This window comes from Callorhinchus milii, unplaced genomic scaffold (genome assembly GCF_018977255.1).
Source record: "Callorhinchus milii isolate IMCB2004 unplaced genomic scaffold, IMCB_Cmil_1.0 Scaffold2, whole genome shotgun sequence".
Classification (NCBI taxonomy): domain Eukaryota; kingdom Metazoa; phylum Chordata; class Chondrichthyes; order Chimaeriformes; family Callorhinchidae; genus Callorhinchus; species Callorhinchus milii.
The window spans coordinates 74,993,814-75,006,631 of NW_024704743.1; the positions used below are offsets into that span (position 1 = coordinate 74,993,814).

The following is a 12,818-nucleotide window of genomic DNA, read 5'->3' on the forward strand; positions in this document are numbered from 1 at the left end:
GATTGATTATACACTTTTGGAAAAGTCACTACTTCAATCCAAGTAAGAAACACGGACATTAATGAGAAACAGCGTAAACATAGGAATGTCAGGACCAGCGCTGTGTAGCGCTATTTCAACATTCCTATCTCATTGAATCTAAAGTTATATTGTAAACTACGGTAGACCATTTTAGCCAGTTAAAGACCTTCCGTATCCAGTATTGCATGGCTAAGATTTAAATATAGAATTCCAGGTTAGTCTAGCTTTTCAAGGGGAAAGAATCACCACAGTAATAAGAAGTGAATAGAATAGAAAAGTTCCTCACCTGAGAATCTGGCTGTAGTACTTACTGGGGTGTGTTGCAGTAGAGAAGGTCAATGGACATTGTCACAAAAATATGATTTGTATCTCACTTGCATTATGATCCACTCCAGTTGGGGTCTGCCACGGTTGAATGAATCTGCTGGGTATGAAGTAAGAGCGTTGTACAAACAAGCTGAATATTGTTAGGAGGCTGGGTTGCTGGGTGGCATCTTGGGTATTGAGGAATATATAGAAAAGGTGAGGAAATGGGATTAAAATGTGTCAAAACCATAAAAAGCTCAATGTCTTAACAACGCTCTCCTGTTCCTATTGCCTAAGAAGACTTAAATGTACAATCGACCCTCAACACTGCACCATTAGGCTCCAGGGTCCTCAGCTCCTACGCCACTGAAACCTTCCAGGAACCCACAGAAGACATGTTGGTTTGTTGTATTACAGAGAGGCTTGAAATGCTATTGCAAAGCTATTTGCATCTCAGCAGCTGCTGGAGACTGGTGCCGGTGGTTTTCACTCCCAGCTCTTCTAGTCAGCTTTGTAAATGGAGTCTACTATATTCATATGAACATATTTATATCAAAAGTATGCTATTAATATCCTTCTGTTTATTTTTGATTATTTATTGTTGGCTTTTACTGGACTGTATCAATATTTTTGGCACAACTGTATGAAGGTGTGCAGTGCTCCCAGTGACCTGTTTTCTCAAACTTTTGCTCCTTGCAACTTAAGAAGCTTTGATTTGTCATTGGCAAGCCACACAAATCTCATATTTAGCAGTTATTTGGTGGGGTAATACCCCTGAAATGAGTTTTGTTTTGCTAGAAACATACATTTTAGAATGAAAGAAAAAGCTGAGATAACAAATTGTGCTCAAAATAATGCTGCCGTTTTGTGATAGTAGCATGTCTTCAGTTAGTACTTATGATCTGTTTGAGGACAGACTGGATTTGACAGTGCTCTTTTGTGTTTTGATTCAGATGGAGTGGTGCTGGACAGGCAGTGCTTTGACCCTTCCTGCACGCACATCATTGTGGGGCAGCCCCTGCGAAACGAAAAATACTTGGCTTCCATGGCAGCTGGGAAGTGGGTCCTTCATCGATCCTATTTGGAAGCTTGCAGAACTGCGGCCAAATTTATCCAGGTTGTGTTTTGCAGCAAATTAACTTAAGTGAGAGGAATGCGGATTCCTGGATGCCTTAGTTTGGGAAAGTTTCAGCCCATTATGAAACTGAGCCGTGCTGGCCAGGAAAGTGCCTGAGCTGAACTATCAAACAGGCAACTATTAAGCCTTGTGGTATTTTGAGTGGCCATTCTTCATGGGTGAGTCCAGTGACCAGAGAGGAATTGACCAGAGGACGGAAGAGAATAACAGTTGAGCCCAGATGTGGCCTCATCCAACTTTCCTGCAAAGATCACTGGTTTTGATCAGGAATAGGAGCTTCTGGAGATTATTTCTCCTGCCTGCCACTGAAGTCAATTGTAATGTCCCCAATTAGCTCACTCATCATAGTCAGATTTGAACTGAAAACATTCCCAGTCTTTAAAATAGTGAAGGAATTGACAGAGTGAGTGAGGATTCTTTCCTGTGGTTGCAGATTCCAGAACAAGAGGGCATTATCTAAAAAATAGAGGGTGGCCTACCTGTTTGTCGTGAAATCAGGAGGAATTTCTTTACCCAAGAGCTGTAGAATTCCTAAAAGGACTGAATGCAAAGCCAGTGGGAAAGTTTGAGGGAAGTAGTTAAACACTTGACTGATAAGGGCATTGGGTAGGGAGAAAAGTCAGACAAATGGTACTGCATTGAGTTTGAGTCACCCATGATATAAGAAAATGGCAGAGGAGGATTGACGGACTGAATAGCCCACTCCTGTTTGTCTTTTCCACAGTGCTTAGTGTTGTGCCGGGTGTCTTCCTGCTGAGACATTGTTTTGGTGTAAAGCAGGTTATTGATGATTTAACTTGTTAATCTTCATAGGAATAATTTATGAATACTCATTTTCTTTACCAGGAGGAAACATATGAGTGGGGAAGCAGTTTTGTGCTGGACGCTCTGCCAAATCTTGGTGTGCAGCAGAAGAAGCTGGCAGTAGCGGCCATGATGTGGAGGAAAAGGCTGGAGAAGCAAAGGCTCGAGAGCACTGATGTGGAGGTATTCTTCATAGACATTTACATCACAGAAGAAGGTCATTTGGTCCATCATGTCTGTGCTGGCTCTTCTAAGAATATTCCTTTCAGTCACATATATCTACGCATTTTCCCCCCATTTCCTTGTAGTTTATTTCAAATTCATTCTCACATCCTCCACACACCATTAGATTACATTCCCCTTAATCCAGACTGTTGGGAATTTCATGGGGACATTTTTCCTTTAAGAAATTCCAGGTTCCCAAGCCTACACTTTGGTAATCTGCAGATTGGGTTTAAAAGATGGGTTAATTTGTCTGTTGTCATAGTTTTCTTTTTCCCCTTGTCAGAGTGCTCTCTGTGGAGGTATTCTCACTGGGCTTGTGGAAACTTCATATTGGATCAGTATGCAGTGTCTTTGTTACAGTTGTGTCTGACAGTACCCTGTTATGCCGCTAAATGTACAATGAAAGTTAAATAGGAGGATTTCTGACTTGCAGTAGATTTTACTCAATTTTCACCATGATGGTTTTTGATGCAGGTAATATCAGGTAATTTGGTTTATACCAAGACACAAATGCTTGTATCAGTGGTTCCTGATACATGTCAATCAATGGATTCTAAAGAGTCAATACAGTGAACTTAAACACCAAAAAAATTAATGCTTAATAAGAGAAAAAATAAGAATTATTCTGTATTTCTAACTTATTAAAAAATATTTCTGTTTTTAAAAAAATCTTCATTTGATGCCCCTTGATTTGTTAGCAGGCTACTTGACTCTGTTCAGTCAGTTGCAAGTGGGTGAAGTTGTGAAAATAAACTATGCATGGAAGCACCATGTGCCAGGTTTTCAGGAATTCAATGTTGGGAAGATTGAAAGGATTTGAATTGTTCCTTGTTGAACTTGCAAAGAATTATGCTCTTAGACCTTTGATTTGTCTGGAAAATTGATTCCTGTTATTGCTGGACACCCAGGATCTCCTGTCCCCAAAGGAGAACTCCAGCACTTCCCAATATTCTACTGATAACCTGGGTTCTGAAAGGGACAGTCCAGTGATTGACTTATAATAGCAAAGTGAAAAGGCAAACATGGTGTCAGAGAGAGCTAAAAGTGAATTAAAAGGAATCAATCAGTGCTGTGCTGATACACCCCAGAAGAGACACGTTGTCCATATGAGAAATAATAACTGATTTTATCTTTACAAACCAGTATTCCATGCAAACTTTGGGAAGAGGAATGAATTGTTCAGATGATTCCCAGTTAAATTATTCTTGATGCGAAGGATGAATCCTGCATGATTTTATTTTATGGACAGAGGTTTGAATGCGTGTGGTATATGACTGAGACCTGTTGCCCTGTTATTTCTGCAGATTGGTGCGTTTAGTGGTTGGAAGATTATTTTAAATGTTGATCAGTCCAAGGAGGCGGGATTCAGACGACTACTGCTTTCAGGTGGAGCTAAGGTGGGTTATGTCCTTAATGCTTATGGTATGAATGCAAGTTTAAAAATGTTATATATTAAAATGTGTGTCTTTGTACATTTGCGGTTACATTACCAAGACTGTTCCTAAATTCAAACATCTCCCCAACACTCCTGACCTTCCCTGTCTCTCTTGATGGTTGTTTTCCAATTTTGGTTACTTCCTAAGAATTTTAATACTCATTAAAATCAGCAATAACCGAGAACGTCTTACCTGGTTGCAGACAGAAAATATCATATTTCTTTTGTGATTCTTTGCCAGCCTAAAAATTCTCTTAAAAGTAAAAATGTAAAATTAAAAAGACATTTTAGAGTCTGTGAATCCAATTTTTTTTTTAAGAAAACCTTAAAATTGACTTTGGGAAGGAAGCCTGAGAGAGAAACTGTTTTAAAATCATGGTCTCAGTGTTGAGCTCTGCCATTGTTAAGCCTCCAAGACACTACCCCATGTGAAGGGCTCGGTATAAATGCTGTTGTTTTCGTGAGGCCAAGACAATGGACTCCATTAATATACAGCTTGATGCTGTAATGAGAGGTGGTATTCTGGAAGGATGAGATCAAATAGGCCGAAGGGTTTTCTTCATTTGAACCAGTCTTGTGATCTTGGGCGTTCAGTCCCAAACCTGTCATTAAGGATAATTTCCTGTCAATCAAGTACGTCTTTAGGAATGCTTCAAATTTATCATAATGTTCGCTTGTGTTGATAGCCAATTAACCTTGAATGTAAAGATCATGTATACATGAGACACTCTAGTATTCTATATTATGGATGAGATATTGATCATTACAGGTTGTTGTATTGGGCCAAAGTTCCATTTCTCAATCTGGAGTTGATTCTGTGGATATTTCTGGTCATGATATTTCCATGTGGGAAATATCCATGTTTCTATGTGGGTCAGTTCAAGTCACCCATTTGTACGTTATTATCCTTATTATAGTCTTATCTGAGTGCAGAACAGTGATGATTTGTATACTCACCTAGGAGTTGGTTATAGTCAAGCCTCTTTGTTACATAAGACTGGAAACTACCATTGATATCCGTCCTGCTGGTCAAAGCACTTTTTTTATTTTCTGTCTTTCCCTTATATTAATTCACTTTCTTAATTTTCGATTCCAAATTCTCCCAAATGTGGTAGGATTTAGCTAGGTAAGTAATGTACATTCCCCCTCCCCACCCACCCCCTCCAACCACTTGTTTTGCTGTGTTGTTTGAGTAAATGTTTTGCTGTGTTGTTTGAGTGAATGTTTTGCTCTCTATATTGCAGGTTTCTCCCAGCCATTTGCCATTTGACTACAGGGGCGCAACCCACCTGTTTGCTGACTTCAGCAAATTAAAGCCGGATGACCCGCGAGTGAATGTTGCTGAGGCTGTTAAACAAAGAGTGATGTGCCTCAAGCCAGAGTACATTGCAGACTATCTCATGCAGGTTGGTTCACACAATCAGTATTATAATAGTGGGACTTTATGATAAAGGTTATGATCTGTGCCTAGTAGAATTTACCTCAAAGTGATATAATTGATCAGAATGGCTCGGTCAATAACAATCTCACCTCTGGGTTTTAAGCCCACATTAGGTCTTTGACCGCAGTTACAGCTGCTGCTGCAGTGTAGTGCTGGAAGTACTGTCTACACTGAGATGTTAAACAGAGGCCCTATCTGCCTGGATGTTAAAATCCTGGAACACTATTTGAAAAGTCGAGTATCCTGGTCAACAATCCTCCAGATAATGTTGGATCATTCATTTCATGGCTGCTTGTGGGACTTTGCTGTGCACAAATTGGCTACTTTGGAGTCCTGTAGTGCATTGGTTAGAGTATTTAATAATAATAATAATCCTTACATTTGATGTAGCGCTTTTCACGTCGGGAGGACGTCCCAAAGCGCTTCACAGAACACACTGTAAAGTGAATTGACTGTATATTTGTGGGCGAACGCGGCAGCCAATTGCGCACAGCAGTGTCCCACAAACAGTCGTAGATTGAAAATGACCAATTTATTATTGCTTTTGGAGGGATTATTATTAGGCGTGTGGAGTAAGGAAACTTGCCCAAGGTTTCGCCCTCTGCCTGGAATTGAACCCAGGTCTTTCACTTGCAAAGCGAGTGCTCTAACCACTGAGCTACAGGACTCCTATATGTCTCACGAGCGAGAGGACCTAGGTCCAATTCCCGGGCAGTGAATTATTTTCATTATAATTATAATTGAGGGGTTCAGACAGCAGGGATAATTGGCAAGGACAAGAGGTTACAATTGTTACCTGAATGTAGAGAATTCCCTGAATTATTTTACCGATCTCTTATATTTTTAAAGTGTACAATTTTACATTCTTCTTCATTATTAATTACCAGCATCCCACACATACAACTCACAGCATGCCTAGCATCAGATTGGAAAGGATGCAGTGATTTTTAAAATGATTTTAACATGGCCCTTATGGATTCTCTTTTTGATTTCCCTTCAGCGCTTCTGAATTCTTCCCACTTCTTGCTCAGTGACCACTGTGCTGTATTGTTGAGCTTTTCAGGTGTTTTGTTACGTATAGAAGTATAGAATGTTTACAGCACAGAAGGGGACCATTTGGACGATTGAGTCAGTGCTCGTGCTCGCTTCCCCAGTGGATCTATCTCTACTTTATTTCTCTTACTCATTACCTGAACCCTTCAGTGTTCTTTAACTGCTACCATATGACTACTTCTTGTTGGATTAAATGTTTCCCATTTCTTTCCCTAGGAGTCTCCTCCTTCAGTAGAAAATTACTTTCTTCCTGAAGCTGTGCAGCTTTTACAAGACCCCAGAATGGGGATATCTCGGAAACGAAAATCACTTGAAGAGTTCTGATGCTAAAAACGTATCTTTTTTTCCAATTATTTATATTTCTCCTTTGAACCTACTCTCAGTATCCAGCCACCCTCAGCTCAGCACAAGAAATTACATTCTGATAACTCAACACATTTTTTCTCAGTTCACATTGTTCACATTTGTGAAGAAATGTGATTCATAAAACCAGCAAGTGCAATGAACAATTTTATCCTGACACATTAGAAGATGCAACTCGGCAATATTAAAAATATCCAGTTGAAATGAATTTATCAGGACTCTTATGTTTATTCTGTCTACAAACTAGATATTTGATTGTATACTTAAATAAATTTCTTTACCTCATAGCTGTTTGTGCGACCTTGTGTAAATGTACAAATGAATATGTGTTCACCTATAAAAATTGTCATGTCACTTAATGGTAATTGATGTGATAAGCATTTGCTTAAATACAAGTTCTTTATTACCAACAGGAATGGTAGGGAGGAGAGTTGAAGGCTGCTTTGGTGAACTTGAGGGGTAGCTACTAATAGCAATATATAACATGGTGGATGAACAAACAAGACCACATTTTAGCAAACATTTATGCTTAGAGTTAGAGCGTTACAACTCCTTTAAGGACTAGGAATGTGAAGTGCCTACCCAATAAATCAACGTCTGTCTGGTTGTATGTGGATCAGGTATGGGCTGTTTGATCAAAAGCTTGTACATCCATAATGATTCCAGGGGAGTCCCAATTGTGTCATGGATAGCGTTGCAGTTTACAGACCAGGTCTGAATCCTGGTCCATGCTGTTTGCTGTTTTGCTGCAGGTACATGTAAAGGCTGGACTGCCTGAGCCTGCAGGGTGAGAATGGGAAACCAGCCAGGATTCCTGCTCTTGTCCTCTGGTTGTATATGCATTTCTTCATTTCAGGTCACAATTTGTATAGCACCTTTCACTTTGGGAGGACGTCCCAAGGCGCTGGACAGTCAGTGTTTTGGAAGCACGGTCGAAGAGGAGGATCTTGAGATGGGTCTCAAAGGGAGCGAGGCAGAGGGACTACAGGATGGAGGTTGGCAGGGGCTTAGGAGGTCGCAGAGGTAGGGGGGAGCAAGACCATGGAGGGCTTTGAAGGTGAGGACAGGATTTTGAACTGTATCCTCTGTGTGATGGGAAGCCAGTGGAGTTGGGCGAGGATGGGGGTGATAGGGTCACGGAGCCTGGTGCAGGAGAGGACACGGGCTGCAGAGTTCTGGATGATCTGCAGCCTATGGAGGGAGGAGTTGGGGAGGCCAACAAGCAGTGAGTTTGCATAGTCGAGCCTCGATGTAATGAAGGCATGTATGAGGGTTTTGGCGGCCTGTGGTGTGAGACACTAATAGAGCGGGGCGATGTTGCAGAGGTGGGGAAGGCAGAGCGGGTCATGGTGCAGATGTTGGGTAGAAAGGATAGTTGATGTTCAAACAAGACCCCAAGGTTCTGGACCGGCTTAGCAAGGTGGAGTGTGCATCCATGGATGGTGATGCTGTCAGCGCCTGAGGTGAGGAGGCGCTGACGGGATCCAATCAGAAGAGCCTCGGTCTTGTTGACGTTCAACTGAAGAAAGTTAGCTCTCATCCAGGACTTGGTGTCTGACAGACATTCTGTCAGCACAGCAGTGGTCCTGGAGTCAATGGTAAAGGCAGAGATAGAGTTGGATGTCATCCACATACATGTGGAAGTTGACCCCATGTCTGCAGATGACGTCACCAAGAGGGAGCATATATTAAAGAGGAGGGGAGCAAGGACAGAGCCCTGAGGAATGCCACACGAGATGGTGTGGTGGCTAGAGGAGAAACCGATTGTGGAGATTAAGTGGACTTGTTTGACAGCCAAGTGGGGAGAGTTTAAACTTGGTTATAACGCCCTCTGCAGTCGAGTGGCCAGATACTTGGGTTGTGCTGGCAAGGCTGTGACAGGCCTCCAATGCTGCTGGTCCCTAGCCCCTCCCTTACTTCATGGGTCAGTTATATATTATATCTACTATAGATATCATGGCACATAAAACATGAAAAAAATACAAATTAGATTAATTTTCCTAGTAAGTGAAAGCATGTTTATGGTGAAGCAATCACTACAACAATGTCGTCTCAATGGATAATATGTGATAATTGTCAATAGTGAAGAGTACAGAATGCAATTTTGACCCGTTCTTCGCAGTAAGTTTGGGATTTAAGAATCCCTTTTTGTGCTGGCAAAATGTGCAGTATTCCTGGGTGGGAGTGAGTTACCTGCAGTTTCCAGCACAGATTTCACTTCCCAAGTTGGTAAAATACATTTTGAGTTTCACTTTTTTTAAAATGAATAATTTTCAATTTCCTGAAGAATTGAGAACAATGTCCAGCTTCCAGGGGATAGATGGTCATTTCAAATTAGACCTGTGGTCCAGACAGTATGTCCCTCTGCAGTCTCCCATTCCTATCTGCAAATGTGTCCCTGAGACCATTTGTAGAGTTCAGACTTCCATGATTGCTTTTAGCCATTCTTCTTGCGATTTTCTTGCCCATTACACAACTCTGGTTTTGAAAGCTTTGGAGAGCCATTTGCCTTTACACCAGACAGCTCCACTCATTATTGAACCTTTCTGATTACACACCTTCCACACATGCCTTCATTTAGGTCAATGCACTCAGTAACCTTTTTTTCTTATCCATGTTGTGCTATATAGCAGATTATATTAGGAATTAGACAATAACGCAACTGTCAATAATGACAATTATTTTTTTCCCACAGAACCAGAAATTCCACATCTTAAGCTTTACTTAGGCAATGTTTAACTTTTTAAATTTAAATGTTTTTATTCACTCCCCTCCTACCTCAAGGACCTACATTGGATTATTGACCCATCGATCGACACTAGTTGCATGCAACACTAGAGAGCTTCAAAAAATCACAGACAACTTTACTGGAGAAGTGTAATGCTAGAACTTTATTAATGATTTACTTTGTATGTGGAATAGTTACAAATCCAAGACATGAATACATTCATATGCTCTCACTACACTTCTTCGTAGAGTTGCGGAATCTTTCTATCTGGTCTCCAGCACTGAGGACTGATGAATGGAGAGCGAACCCTCAATATTAGTTAACAGTACCTGCAAAGAAAATGAGAACAAAGTGATAGATGTGTAACCACTCACTTCATCGGTTATTATAAAAGCAATTCAACCGAAGGTAAGTCAAATATTTATGAGCATTAAGTATCAGACACAAAAATATTTAGTCTACTAAGGCTGTTAGGTCTCATTCCCTCAGGCAGCTCTGAGAGCACAAATGCATTCTGTTAGTTAGAAAGAGAGCAGCGAAAGATAAATGTGAGCTATAACATTATAAATAAAAAAAACCTCTGGAATTAGATAAAGCAAAGTACGTCTCAAGGGAGAATGCGTATTCCATTCCAGACAAAGGGAAATTTCCATGCGTAGGTGACACAGAAGTGGAACTCTCAAGTCGGGTTTGGATACTGGTGTTGGTGATGGGTTTCCATATGTGTCAGGCACTCCGCTGACAAAAAAAGTAAATTTAAGAAATAGGCATTTGAAATGTTAATATAAATGTTCAAATAGCTGTTGAAATCCATATAATCCATATAACTTAATAACAGAATTTCAAAGGGAATGAGATAAATACTTAAGAAGATTAAACAATACATTACAGGGGAATGGGATTAAAGGTAGTGCAGAGGTTAGTAGGGAAACCAGTACCAGCACAGGTAGATAGACTCAACAGCTTCTGTCATATAAACATTTGATGAATGTATGGTATACCAAAAATGAATAAAGAAAATATTTTTTTCTATTCAGCACTTGATTTAGGATTAGGATTGCACATAGTAATTCCAGTGTTACAGGCTGGAATTACATTAAAAAGTTACTGACTTTAAAATGACATTTAGATTTTTGTTTCAAAAGAACTTGCAGAGAAACCTCCCCAGAGCAGTAGTAAAATTCACAATGTAATCCCCATAATAGTCACTCGCTCTGTTGCTCCAATACATCAAAGCTTTGAGAAACCAGGTGCTCTTTCATCTAAGATGTCTCAAGAAAAAGTAGAGCTCGATAACCACAGAACTACCAGCCGTATAAAACTCCCACAAAGTCAGTGAATGAGATTCCATATAACAAATGGCAAATTCCCAAAATTGGAGTCAATGTGACATTTTGGAACTTTAACCTTTTGGTCCTCGCATAATGCCTGACCAGTGTTGTGACTCCGGCATGGCCAGTGGGTGGATTGCCCAGCAGTGAGGACCACAGCGGTGTGTCAAGCTCCCAAAGCTGATCAATACAGAAAAGGGGCCGGTGCTGGTGCTATAGACTGGCCACAAGGTGCACTTTTACAAGTTCTCCGGTGAAAATAGTATTCTCAAACAAAAATCACAAATCAATTTTATATTATAACAAACTGGTCACTATACTTTACAGTAATTCATATGAAGCCCTTTGAGATGTCCTCCTAACGTTGAATATTCTATATCAAATGCAAGGATTTATATTTTTAATTTAATAATCCTTACATTTAGTAGTTCTCATATCAGGAGGACATTTCAAGTGCAGTGACTGTATTTTGTAGGCAAACACAGCAGTTGATTTGCATTCAGCAATGTCCCACAAACAGTCATGAAGTGAATAAGATTTTATGCGAGGGATTGTTGCTCCAGGACACCAGAGAAAACATCCCTTCTCTTTTCAAATAGTTCAATGGGATCTTAACATCCATTTGATCAGGCAGACAGGACCTCTCAACCAAAGGATGGCACCTTCGTCCAATGCAGCACTCCTCCAGAACTGCACTGAAGTGACAGTCTACTCCAGACTATGCAAGTTCAAAGTCCTGTAGTGGGGCTTGAACCCTAAATGTTCTGACTCAATGGTGACTGCTGCCAACTGATTTCACACCTACTATCATTTTACTGGCTTGCAAATTTGATTTGTTTTTCAAAGTGAATTACAAGGTTAACTGTTTTATATTTAAGCAGCACACATTTAAAATAGAAGTTAAAGCATAGAAAAGTTTGACAAAACAAAGTGTCCTTAATCTGAAATGCCCATCTCACCCAAAAAATATTTTTTAATGTTATAATTAGTATCTTATTCATGAGTTTTTTTTACATTGTTGTTTTCCTGTGGGGTTTCCAACAAAAATTGCTAAAAGCTCTGTCACATTGATATCAAAGTAAAATTGCACAGCTGGCCTCTAGTATTAGTTATAAGCTATTAAGTGTGTTGTTGCTTCTGACAATAGATGATAAAACCAGAAAACCAATGTCAGTGATGAGATGTTATCATTAATTGGTCAGTCAGGTGTCTTCACACATGTGGACAGACAACCATCCCCATATTTAAGAGTAACCGACCCAGACTGAGAATCTTTCCTTTTTGCCTTTCACCCTGCTGTTTATCGTTCAGATGTTACCATTAGATGTGTGCCTTGATATCCTCCCTGTAATTGGTCATCTGAGTATTTGATTCAAATTGAGCCTTACCTTTCAGCTTGAGCCATCCATCTATCCTATCCCTGTGTTTATATGCATCACTGCTGCTTCCACTCTGTACCTGGTTATATAATAGGCAGTTCACCACCTTCCAGCACAAAAAATAACATCTTTATACTCCAAATTTGGATCTAAGCAATCTAAGTATTCAACAGTCCAACGGGGCATGCACTTTCATAATTACATCCATTCTTGAAGGAAAATATTCTTTTAAATTGCTGATTTGAAATATACAGAATTAAAAGAAAAATGGGTCATATCTGTTTGCAACTATTGTAGGTAATCTCAGAGTAACTGTTCCTTTCCTGTACTGTACGTTCCCCAGTGACATCAGCTCCCGGCAATTACCAACGTCCTATGGCACAGAAAGAGCAAGGCCACACAACAGGACAGGAACGGAAAGTCCACATTTGCTACCCGGGGAAAATACTTCAAATTCTTTACTGGATCAAAGAAAGGAGCATTGGATTTCACTGTAGAGGCACTGATTTATGAATTTAGGTTCAGACTAATTAGACTGGGGCACAGAAAGGAAATGTAGCATGTAAGGACTTTGAACTTTATACTCTGAGGGAC

The 12,818-nt window shown here is 40.2% G+C and overlaps 1 protein-coding gene across 4 annotated transcripts in view; it reads left to right on the forward strand.

Annotated features, from left to right (window-relative positions):
* Window positions 1-7,071, forward strand: part of topbp1 (DNA topoisomerase II binding protein 1) — a 30,212-nt gene extending 23,141 nt beyond the window's left edge. For all 4 annotated transcript variants that reach the window (XM_007900842.2, XM_007900845.2, XM_007900844.2 and 1 more), the window contains exons 23-27: window positions 1,281-1,444; window positions 2,312-2,452; window positions 3,799-3,891; window positions 5,174-5,335; window positions 6,640-7,071. In XM_007900842.2, the coding sequence (XP_007899033.1) occupies window positions 1,281-1,444; window positions 2,312-2,452; window positions 3,799-3,891; window positions 5,174-5,335; window positions 6,640-6,747 (668 nt within the window). In that variant the 3' untranslated portion in view covers window positions 6,748-7,071. The remainder of the gene's footprint in view (window positions 1-1,280; window positions 1,445-2,311; window positions 2,453-3,798; window positions 3,892-5,173; window positions 5,336-6,639) is intronic.
* Window positions 7,072-12,818: the final 5,747 nt, after the last annotated feature.